The sequence below is a fragment of the Homalodisca vitripennis genome, chromosome 2, assembly GCF_021130785.1.
Source record: "Homalodisca vitripennis isolate AUS2020 chromosome 2, UT_GWSS_2.1, whole genome shotgun sequence".
NCBI classification, from domain to species: Eukaryota; Metazoa; Arthropoda; class Insecta; order Hemiptera; family Cicadellidae; genus Homalodisca; species Homalodisca vitripennis.
The window spans coordinates 209,638,414-209,651,244 of NC_060208.1; the positions used below are offsets into that span (position 1 = coordinate 209,638,414).

Below are 12,831 nucleotides of genomic sequence, written 5' to 3' on the forward strand. Positions count from 1 at the left end.
TGATATATGAACAAAAACTAACTTGTATTAACTAAAAACACTTTTTCATGTAATAAACATATTTTCTTTTATAGCCTAGATAATAACAGACAGTTCAAAGCTCGTGGAGGACCGTGAAACAAAGTTTAAAAAGTGCCATATTAGTCGACCGACTTGCAAATCATCTCTGATGAGTATGTGTACAGAAAAGAAGTTCGGTTTTAGAGAATATGCTTCAACAACTTCTCGAAAGCGGTCAATCATTGCAACCCAGGAGAAAACATAAATAAATTACACATATTCCGTATTTCGTGTTATAAATGTTTTTTAAGTTGTTATCATTTTATTATTTTTGAGTTTTTCCTATTCCTAATGGTTTGTTTGGTCGTTAGAGCTCATTTACTATTTATGAGATAATCACTATGTGCATTAGGTTATATTAGTTGTTTTAATTTAAAATATGATTGTGATTAGTATATATATGACTATGTGTATATGACTATGTATATATATATATATAAATATATATATGTATGTGTTGATATGATTTATAAACGCGTACCGTATTCGATGAATGAATATTAAGTATCTATGATTGTACTAATCGATATACAAAATTGGGTCTGCTTATCGTATTCTACCCCTTTTTATCAGTAGCCTTCGACTTTTTATTGTAGGTGCTGATTCTTCTCTATGTTCAGTTTGATAACATCGTCATGCATATTCATTGTCTATGTGGCGCTCCACCTCTTATCTCGTACAACATGAAAAGAGGTGGAGGCACTCATGTGTTATGGGCTTGCCACTGCTCCAAAAAAACTCCTTTTATATATACATAGTTTAGCAGTCCAATCTCATTGGGTATTTCTTTGATTAATAAAATATGTTTTCCTTATTAATGTCGAAATAAGACATTCTTTACCTTTAACTTTTTCTTTTATGTGTGTAAACAGAAAGAAATGACTTTTCCAGCAGCTGTATAATGGTCCACGTTGTAACAAATGTTTTTTATATATAAATACAGAGAAAACTCCCTGTAAGAATATCTTATACCCAATAGAGATATCAAAATTAATTTCCAGTGAATGACAGTGTTTTGTTTTGTTTCAGATCTCTGGCTTAGATTAAACAATCGTCCATATTTTCCTTTCAAAGTCAATGATGAAACGACAAAAGTGTTTCTTTGGGAAGCGGTCAAACGGCTCAAATCTGTCTCTTTCTTTGAACTTCCCGAGCCCCGAGAACCGCTGGTTATCTATGATCGATTTGAACACATCGATCCAGAGCTGGGGATGATCATTGAACCGGTAAGATGAAATAAAGATTTTGAATAGAACAAAGTTAATCTATGCAGTAGTATAGTTTTAGGTTTTTCCTCTTTCCTTACATTCCTTTTAGTTTTACATATTGAACAAATTGGGAAATCACCTGAATTAACTCATTTATTACAAATGTTTGTGAACAGATCAAACTGAGTAAATTCACACACCAAAAAATTCTTGGTCTGTTTTGATTTATCCTTATTTAACTTACCAGTAGTTAGTTGGATCATTCCTCTCTTTGAACAGCTTGATTGCTCTCTAACAATAGAGATTTTAATGGATCAAATTCGTGTTATTTTTGCCAAACAATTCATTTCCTTCAATAACTGTTTGGCTGTCATTTTAGCAGTGAAGAACAATTATGTTATTTTCGTTGTGGTTGGGATTTGTTTCATGAATATGAATGATTGGAGAACTTAAGTAATGATTTCGAATAGTCATATAGTGATGGTGAAGCCTAGTAAGTCTTTTTATACTGGGAATTTCAAGATGATAAGTGGTGTATTGTTACAGGAAAACTTGCCTGTCAATATTTATCCTCATTGTAAAGTGGAGGATTTGGACAAGGGGATCATGGGATCCTGTGCCACCTACTACACAAGGAATGATGTGACCGAAACAGTCCGCTCGTTGGCATACAAAGATGTTTGTGAAAAGTGAGTTGATGTGAACCTTTACTGAATCCTTCTAATTATTTCTGGTCATGGCTCTTTACAGAAGAGATGTGACGAGTCGAATATTTTACTTGGCTAACTCGAGTCATACTCTACTCGTGTTGACTCAAGTGACATTCGTTTCTACTCGAGTCGAATCGACTTGTGTATCATGTTCTATTTATTATCTTAATTGGAACGAACTCAAGCTCCGACGACTCGCTCTGAACTCATCTGACTTGCTCCGAGTCCAAACTATTAGTGCGATCAATCTCTTGTACCAGCTTGAATAAATTGCTCTTAACAAACGGAATAAAAAATACAGTAATATTTCGAGTCAGTTCTGACTACTTATGTTCAACTGTGCAGGTATGAATTTACAAAAGTAGAATGAATTTGAGTCGGCTGACCTTGAGTGCCAGAACGATTAGGCTGACTTGAGTCACAACTCGAGTTTGTAAGGTATAGAATACGAGTTACTTGATTTGAAGGAGTATTCGACTCGGCACATCGCTACTTTACAGCATATGTTAGATTACATCTGGTGATAAGAAATTGGCAGTTAATTATATATTTTTGTAATTGTCAAGAATATTCTATTTTTAATGTACAAAGTCACACAGTTCAAGTGGAATAACAGAACAGTAGTTTACAACTGATTGTTTGATCAAAGAAGTTGATTTATTCGCTAATTTATTATGAGCTACTTAAAGTAAAAAATAGTTTTTTATCTTCTACATGTTTAGTTGCTTTCTACATGAGATACTTCTCAAGTTTCATAACGAGATTTGTAATGAATTGCACATACTTCTTTAATTTGTTGTCTTTTTCAAACAGCTTGAACCTAGCAATTTTAAGGACATGTGGAAATCATCATGTATCAAATCTAGGATGAATAGAATATATAATACAACTCCTACTTAAAACAATCGAGAAACTCCTTGTTTGCAAGCATCATTATGCTAGAAGATAGTCTAGTTTGTAATTATGTGTTAGGTTAGTTATTTACCTGAAGAAGAGATCTGATTGCAGATCTCGAAACGTAGTGTTACTGATTTTTTTGTTTCACTGAACGACGGTAAATGTCCGTAAAAATCCTGTTTCATTCACAATCCTTCCATCATGAAAAATAAACTTCAAACAGAGAAGGGCTAGAAGATAGTTATCCAATTCTTCTTTCAGCTCGGACATTTGTCTGACATTCTGATACAAACTGCACTATTTGCTTGCAATTATGTTACATAATGAATTCCGCATGTATTCCGCAATGAATTTTCACAGCTTTTTTGTGTGTCAAATGCAGAAAATAGATGACAGCATACATTTACAGTTAGTGAGATCTTGTACAGTAGTGGCTATTTTAATGTACATTTAGATTACAAATATAGTCAAATAATCTTCCTGTGACACTACAAACTTCGTACTGAGTGAAGCTGAGTAACTGTGAAGAAATCACTCTGCTACCATTACCCGCCTGTGTATCAGATGGGCTTAAATCATATTAGAACCACCATTATTGTTTTTTATTTTCTTAGGACTAGAAGCTTATAAATTGCACCTAGTGTTATAAGGACTTTTGTGCTGCTTCCGGAGTGACAGGATATTCTGGATGAGTAAGGTTGGGGGTAGGGGCCACCTCCTACTGAGATCCATGAGGAAGAATTTAAGGCACTAATCTCAAGTCGGGTCCCCTTGAAAGAAGGGCAGGCCAGCTCTGAACCAGCCTCTCTAGTGAAAGCAGGCAGGAGGTGGCACACTCTTATATTGAGGCTAGCAAGAACCTCTGAACTTAGAGAGAACACGGGTTCGATTTCCGAGGAGGTCAATAAATATTTGTAAATTGGTTTGAACCATTTTCCCTTAAAAACGTTTAGTACCCTTAATTAAATGCCATTGGCGTAGAAAGAACCCCCTTAAAAAAGGAAAAAGTGTTTATATCTAGCCATTGCTAGAGCAGTGTCAAATATCACAAATAAAAATAATAACTTTTATAAAAGATAATTTCATGAGAGTGGTTAAAACTTTACCATCTACCTAAGATCTATTTTTATTATTGGATGTTTTTTTTTAGTTTTAAAATTGTGTCAATTTTGTATCCTGTAGATGAGCATTTAAAAGTTATAACGTAATATGCAATATTGATGTTCATAATTATTGGATAGTTAACTGTATTTACACTAAAATGATTAATTGGTACCTAAAGATGTAGCAGATAAGATCAGATGTCCTGAGCCCTAAATATTGCCTTATGTCAGTCTTAGGATTTCAGTTCTAACACTACTTCAATACTTTCTTAACCTGAAACTGGCAGTCAAATGTATAATGTAAAATAAGTATACTACATCATATAGTGCTTGATTCAGTAGCAATATACGTTATTGAAGGGACTACTGTGTAAATAAGACTAACTGACTTTAAGGTGGGGCCACAAACTGGCTATGGTGGCATCGCAAACCGCCCGCCGCAGAGCTCTCCAGAACTCGGATGTGAACCCGAACCTAGAGCTGACAACGATGCAGTACTTGGTGCTGGAACGGGTGGGCCGCAGTCGTTACCATGGAGAGATCACACAGGGCCGAGAGAGTCTGCAGATGATTACAGAGGACGCCAAGTCTCTGTTCTATTTGCGGAAGGTGCTGCATAAACATCGACTCATCACTAAACAGGTAAATCACAAAGAATTTCTAGCATTTTATATTATATGGATACACATTGTACTAAAATGAATTTCACACAATACATAAGAACTGAAGTCATTACAAAATTTGTCACTGAGTTGTGCATAACGTCAATACACACAATTCTGGACCATTGAGGACCATGTTGATATCTCTTCTCTAAAATTGTTTCTCGAATCGCTGTTTCATACAGCTTGTTGATGACAGTATTTTAGACACTAGACTATCCAGAGGAAGGGCCTCTGTTTAGTAGTTAGTGGCCTAAGTGATGTGTTTTGGTCACTAGACTGTCCAGAGGAAGGGTCACTGTTTAGTAGTTAGTGGCCTAAGTGATGTGTTTTGGTCACTAGACTGTCCAGAGGAAGGGCCTCTGTTTAGTTGAAGTGGCCTAAATGATGTGTTTTGGTCACTAGACTATCCAGAGGAAGGGTCACTGTTTAGTAGTTAGTGGCCTAAGTGATGTGTTTTGGTCACTAGACTGTCCAGAGGAAGGGTCTCTGTTTAGTAGTTAGTGACATAAGTGATGTGTTTTTGTCACTAGACTATCCAGAGGAAGGGCCTCTGTTTAGTACATAGTTAGTGGCCTAAGTGATGTGTTTTGGTCACTAGACTGTCCAGAGGAAGGGTCACTGTTTAGTAGTTAGTGGCCTAAGTGATGTGTGTTTTGGTCACTAGACTGTCCAGAGGAAGGGCCTCTGTTTAGTTGAAGTGGCCTAAATGATGTGTTTTGGTCACTAGACTATCCAGAGGAAGGGTCACTGTTTAGTAGTTAGTGGCCTAAGTGATGTGTTTTGGTCACTAGACTGTCCAGAGGAAGGGTCTCTGTTTAGTAGTTAGTGACCTAAGTGATGTGTTTTGGTCACTAGACTGTCCAGAGGAAGGGTCTCTGTTTAGTAGTTAGTGACCTAAGTGATGTGTTTTGGTCACTAGACTGTCCAGAGGAAGGGTCTCTGTTTAGTTGAAGTGGCCTAAATGATGTGTTTTGGTCACTAGACTGTCCAGAGGAAGGGCCTCTGTTTAGTTGAAGTGGCCTAAATGATGTGTTTTGGTCACTAGACTGTCCAGAGGAAGGGCCTCTGTTTAGTAGTTAGTGGCATAAGTGATGTGATGTGTTTTGGTCACTAGACTATCCAGAGGAAGGGTCTCTGTTTAGTATTTAGTGGCCTAAGTGATGTGTTTTGGGCACTAGAATGTCCAGATGAAGGGTGTCTTATTTATTTGGTTGCTATTTCACATTTTCTAGAACAAGTTTGTGCTGAACAGTCGGTTTCTATGTTGAGTCTGGAACAGCTCTTTGATTTGTGATAAATAAGCTGAAGAATCCTCTTAGCTTTAAGTTTAGGTTCTCTGAAGAAGCCAATAGTTTTAGTGTGATGATGATAATCAACCAAATTGTATCAACTTAATACTTACTGATATGGATTAAGTAGTTTCTGATCTACTGCAGTTGTAATAAAAAAACTTTAAAGGTGTGTTGTGAATTGTACCTTCAGTTGGAGGTATGAAAGTTGTGTTAGTCAATATGTTGTAAAATATCTTAAAACACTAATTATATCTCAGTTGGATGGTTACACTAAAGGTGAATAAGATATTCTCACCAGCAACTGTTTCTTGCTGAATGTATAGAATTAGTGAATTTAATATGATTCAAGATGTAAATATTTGGAGAAGTGTGCTTTTCAACTTTGTCTTTTATGAGCAATGTGAATTGCTCATTGCGTGAAGGAAAAGCATGTGGTAGGGGATACTATTCTACAGTATTCTTCTGGTATGGTGGATAAGTTGAGGAAATATATATGGTTTAGAGCCACAGCATTATTACTACTATGTCAGCACCTACCCCCACAACTGCGACATTGTTGTAAGCCTAAGCCAGAGATTGGTTTGTCACTAGTTAATGGTTGTTTTAATGATTCGTGCCTACAGTGAAATTAGTGCTCAAAGTCTCAGTTTCAAACAAGACCGACTGTTTTTGCAGATGTTCCACCAAAAGCAGGGTGGCCAGAACACTTGTGGGCTGCTGCTACATTTGCCTAGGTTCTTCGTGGAGAGGAGACCAAAAGCGCTGATCATGACTGAGAAAGTGATCTTCTACCTGAAGTCCAAACCCAATTGCATGGAGGAGTACAACATCATCCGCCAAAAATTTGGGCTTGGCTCATCACTGAAGAAATTGCAAAAAACATTTAACTTCCAGAAATTTATCAAATCAGAATTGGTGAGTGGTTTGTTCTTCTCAAATTAAATTATGATTATGAACTTTGAAGGTCTAAAGTCACAGATGAGTCCAGTGTAGCCTTGTTCTGTTACTAGCTAAAATCAAATAGTTCTTCTGGTAAACAAGTAGACGATGACAACTGAGGGAGTCCTGAACAATGGACCAGAATAATCAATATCCAAGATAAACAATAAGAAAAACCAAACGTGCTCCTGGAGCGTATGTCGGCACGGTTAGTGTAACTTCTTACTGTGATCTTGCAGTGCACATCAGTATTTTTCAAATAAACAGGGACGTATGCTCGCGGCGCACGTCGGCATTAAAAGGGTTACCCAATTAGCCACTCAATATTCTTAAGCCTAACCTCCTTGTACAAATCCAATAAAATTTTCCAAAAATGCAAGAATTTAGCAAAATTCTCACAAAACATTCAATTTTATTGCTATTTAGTTGGCTGAGCTAAAGATTTTTTTAGCTAATGAAACATATTATACTATACTGTAATTTTAAGCACTGAAGTATATTAAAAATAAATTTCATTTCGAGAATAGTTTGATTTTTGTGTGTAAATTTTGAAAGCAAGAAATTGTTTTTAGTTCAAAACAGTTTATAATCTGAGATATTTGGTGTAGTTTTATAGGAAATGTAAATTTTTTAACTGGAAAATTTTATTTTATTAATTTATCTAAATTTTTTTCAATTTTACGTAGATTTTTGTAAAATGCGATATTTGTGTTCTCCTATAAATCCTAGCAAACACGTAAAAAGCACAAGGGTATTGTATTCTACTTTGATTCACATTGTTTTTCTGGGGGTTAATACATATTTATATGTATAGTACACATTATTTTGTTTAATTTTAATATATAAACTTTATAATTTGAGCCCATACTAATGATTAAACAAATATTTAATAACGAATGTCGTCATTACGGTACCGTCTCGTGACGGCCAACGCGGTACCAAAATGCTGATCACGCTCATATTTTTATGGTGTTAATACATATTCTTTAATTTAATTTTAGTATATACACCTTATTATTACAGCCCATACTATTATTTAAACACATTTTTAATAACGTATGTTGTCATCACAGTAGCGTCTCGTGATCGGCGTTTGGTACCGCGTCATTAATACCCATTCATTTGTGCAAACAATAATAGGTTAATTTGATTTCAAGATAAATCTATGCAGAAAAAAATACTTCCTCCACTAGGACTAAAATTCAAAACTCACTTAAGATGAACTCTCTTATTTTTGCAATTGAGGTATTTCCGTATTTAGCTGCTTTTATAACACGTGTGTATAAATATGAGGAAGTGTTTTGAGAAAAGTTGGAATCAGACAAACTTATTTTAACTGTTAAATTAAAAAACAATTTTCTTACACTCAGCACAACACATCTTCCTGAATCTGCTTTTTCAAGCACTGGTGCCAGCATATTTCTTCTCGCATCCACAGCTCTTCTTTATAAGCTGTAATAACACCTTCAGAGATTGAGTTTTGCTATTACTAAGTTAACGTTTTCTCTGTCAAAAAGAGAAAAATTGTACAAGGTACCAAATCAGGACTGCATGATGGGGTTGGGCGAGCAGTTGAAACTGTTGAATGAGATCTCCAGTTTGATGTGATGTGGGATGATGCATTGTCGTGATGAAACACAATTCCCCTTAAGACTGTTCTTGATCATGTTCTTCAAATGTTGGTGTACTAATCAGCTGCAACAGTACGTTAGTGTTCAAGTATGACAGAGCTAGGTGACATATCCACTAAATAAAAAAAAATAATTATTCTCTTTCTGATAGAAGGACTTGACATTAGTGGGTAGATGGTCATCAGGGAAGAGACAAATGGTTAATTTATGCTTTGTTTTAGGATCATACTTATAAATCTAAGACTCATCTCCCATCAGGAATCACTGTTACTAAATTTATTCACCATTTTCTAACGTTCTAATGTTTTGTTTCACACTTGTTTCTTTCTGTGCTTCATTCAGTTGGTGTGGGTGTGGCACTGAATCTTTTCTGACTCAAAGTAGTTATGGATGGTAGTGGACACAATTGGTGAACTTATCTCTAGGGTAGCCTTAATATCATAGTATGTAGATAGTGGATTTTGTCAGTCACAGCAGTTGGTGGTCTTTGTTCATCTGAGATGAAAATGTACACGTTTAAACTCCTGAAACTAACACAACACAATAGTGAGGGGAAAATATGCCTAAAAGACTCCTGAAACTTACGCAACACAATAGTGAGGGGAAAATATGCCTAAAAGCCACTGAGAACCAATCAAGAAACGATATCTCATCCAAACCTCTTTAAAAAATACTGCAGCATAATCTGTTCTATCCAGTTTCTTGACTTTGATACAAATTATGCTGTTATCTGAAGTTTCAATCAAAGCTGATAAGGTATCAGTCGTTTTAAATTCCAAACAAGGACTATCTTTTAGATATTAGTTTCTGGACCTCTGGTAATTTTGTTGTCTATGTACGGTTTTAAATATAGCTGTATCTAAAAATTTATCTAATGAGGCAGTAACCAAACTAAAATGGGACCCTAAGACTAAATACATGTTAGCCAATTTTCATATTCTTTAAATTTATATATTGAGACTATGTCTCATATAGCCTATATTGTATAGTTAGCCTAATTTAATTTTAGTAAGGATTGGTGGAAAATTGTTGAAATCGGTTCATTGGTGGAGCAATTACTTCTGAGGACCATCCACTAAATGTTGCTGAGTATGTTAATATTACTGATGCCTTTTGGAGGTGGCTCTTAAAATTAGTTATCAATATGGAAGGACTCTTGAAAATTGTGAGTGCCCTTTGCATCTGAGCCGAGCAAATTCAAACTAGGTGTTAGGTTTAAATTAAACTTTTTGTAAGTTATTTATGAAGGCTAGGTAAATTAGATTTCAAATGCCAAACTGAAAAGTTTTTTCTGAGGGCAGAAAGGTTAATGGGAACGTAGATTTCCATTTAATGCAGTGCAGGTAAGATTAAAAGACCCAATATTTTAATAGGTGCCGTACAGGACGCTGTATCCAGATGCACCAGAAGCAGAATGGAGATACAAGGGCGCCAATAAGGAACGCATACTCAGAGTTATGTATCTGGTCGATTCCAATATGGACCCCAAAGAGGTATGGCAGAAATACGATGACATCTATGATGACGAAGAGGATGAAAAATGTGGTAAGTAAAACTAAAGTGACCTTCTATGTTTTCCAAATTCATTTTAATACCAATAACACATTTAATAATAAATACATACCCAGATTAATATTAGTACTAGCAGTTACCCACAGTTTCACATACAATTCTGTAGGCTTTGCACGTCTATGAGCACTTCTGGAACAAATGAATTATATTTCCGATGCCAATGTTGATTTTGCGTTGTTGGCCACAATCAAGAAAATATATATCAGAATGTGTAATTTATAACCGTCTTAGTATTTTTTGTAGCCTTGTTTCCCTGATCAAGGACACACACACACACACACACACACACACACACACACACACACACACACACACACACAAACACACAAACACACAAACCACAGGTCTCAGAAGCCTAATTCTGTCAAAAGACAACTAAGATGGGTTTTATAAGTCTTCAAATGTATAGTAAAAGATTAGATAGAAAACTTTGGCTTTTGTTATCTGCATTACAGTACGGACCAAGCACTGCATACTTAATATTTACTAAAATGTACAGTTAAAAGTATATTTCTACTAAGAGTTTTAATTTTCTTATGTAGATATTTTCTTACTCTGTGATGAAATAAGAAGTGTTGGTACTATCAAGCTTACTCTATGCTTTCAAGACTATACATTTAAACAAATTGAAAATATTGGTTAAATTAATTAAGTGCAACTTTAGAGACCAGTGGGGCGTAGCCCGGAGGGATTTACGAAGTAAGACTGACTGTATGTTAACCAGGGACCCTAATAATGTATGTGTAAAATTTCAGTACAATTGGTTCAAGAGTTTTTACGTGATTAATAACCACAGGGAACAGCTGGTTGTCAGCAGGGATATGGCAACAAAGCCTAAAATGTCATTGGACTATTTTGGTGTTGGATGCTTTAATAGCTGTTACACTGAACTTTAGAATGCTTAATTAATGTTTTAAATATTTCTTGTAGACGGTTGTAAATTTATTTGATTGTGGATTTTATAATAGATATCCTGATCGGTTGAAAGTACGTTTGACTCTAGACTTTACTGACAGGTCTGTTGGATGAGGGCCATCGCCTGCTGGACCGCAATCTGATGGCACAGGCGTATCGTGTGATGGAGGCTCGGGGGCCGGAAGGCTTAACGCAGGTGGAACTCGGCAACATGCTCGGTGCGTCCAAGCTGGCAGCCCGTGTACTCGTGCGCAACATGGGCAAGTCTAACAAAGTCACCTCGTTCATGAAGGATGAGGGGAGGCAACGTACCACCAGGTGAGTAGGCTGCAGCAAAGATGTTTTGTGTTGAGATTCTCAGACACGTGTTTTTGGCTTTAACTACTCATGGTGATGTGTTGTTATCAAACCACTTGAGAGCAGGATGGTATTGACTGAATGATAATTTTTGTCATTGTGACAAATTACCATTATGTTCAGGTTGTCTGGATGGTGTTAATTAAGTTATGGAATATATGAAAATAATACCTTCATTTACTTGAGTGTAAATAATTAGATCAATATTTGGCTGGTTAATAAAAATTGAAACCAACCTTTATATAATAATAACTAGGCCTATACCTATATAGAAAAACATCTTGATTCTTATTTCCAGTTTTATCTAGATTTAACCCTTCCCATGCCGTTGATTGATATTAGAATGATAGACTTTACCCAAAACGCCAAATTCAGTTATATCCGATATTATAGATTAGGTCTCTTGGAAAGTTTTTTTAGTTCACAAAAGGCCTTCAAAATGCCTGGTGTACGCTCCATGCTTATTGCAGTTGTTAAAGAAGTATTATACTTCTAATTTTATATTTTTACTTTAATTCTGTGACAGGGGAAGGGGAGCGCCCTTTGTCTAACTCCAGCCACCTACTCGTCAGTTCTGCGTCTCCTACAGAGCCATAACCAAACATATCCGTGGCGTGTCACGAATGCATGTCTACTATGTACCTCGTTATTATTCTTCATCGTGTATTAGTGCCGTGATTAGTTTGAAATATTTTTCTTGTTTTTATAGTGCAACGAGTTGTATTTAGTTTAATTTAAATTTATTTGAAATAAACAGTTTTTTAAATAGTTCTTTTTTATTTTTATCAATAAATACAATAATTTTAAGTCAAATGCTCTTTTTTATACTTTTTTTGCTTTTACCTTTTATAATTTAGCTATAATACAAGTTAGATTTGAATTTAAAGATAAAAATTGTTTAGTTGTCGTGGCGTGCGAAGGGTTTGGATTTAATTCTCACCCTGTCAAAACCTTTTGTATACCTCTTTTATGATTGCCATATACAGTCTACAGATTCACTGTATATAATTTATCTACCCTATTGAAGTGTACATATTCAAAATAAACTAATAGTTAATTGAGTATTAATTAATCTAAAAGTATACACTCTGTCTTTATTGCTGTTTATAATGTTTCCTCTTTTTTTTTTTTTTTTTTTTTTTTTTTTTAAGGAGAGGCCGATCCCCTTTTAAGCCTTATTCTGTCCATCCTCATGGGCCACTGGCCTGTGCGAGGAATCTTATGAAACAGAATAAAGGGGAGAGTCGATACAGTACGAGGTTGATTGTACTGATAAAAAGTGCAACGGTCACAGGCAGGATTTGAACCTGCGCTATTAACTCAGACTCAAAGTCCAACGACTTAGACCGCTCGGCCATCGGGACTCCCCCCCCTGTACCCACATGTTAAAGCCAATGTCATCAGTCATGTTAATGGTATCTATTACTGCAGTAATGTAATAATGAAGATTCATAGGAAGGGTCAGAATAAGGAATCTTTGAA

At 35.6% G+C, this 12,831-nt stretch overlaps 1 protein-coding gene across 1 annotated transcript in view; it reads left to right on the forward strand.

Moving 5' to 3' along the window:
- LOC124355377 (general transcription factor 3C polypeptide 1) overlaps positions 1–12,831 on the forward strand; it is a 109,339-nt gene that overhangs the window by 954 nt on the left and 95,554 nt on the right. The window contains exons 2-7 of the mRNA XM_046806495.1: positions 1,090–1,286; positions 1,815–1,957; positions 4,374–4,620; positions 6,611–6,850; positions 9,879–10,050; positions 11,094–11,310. Of these exons, the coding sequence (XP_046662451.1) occupies positions 1,090–1,286; positions 1,815–1,957; positions 4,374–4,620; positions 6,611–6,850; positions 9,879–10,050; positions 11,094–11,310 (1,216 nt within the window). The remainder of the gene's footprint in view (positions 1–1,089; positions 1,287–1,814; positions 1,958–4,373; positions 4,621–6,610; positions 6,851–9,878; positions 10,051–11,093; positions 11,311–12,831) is intronic.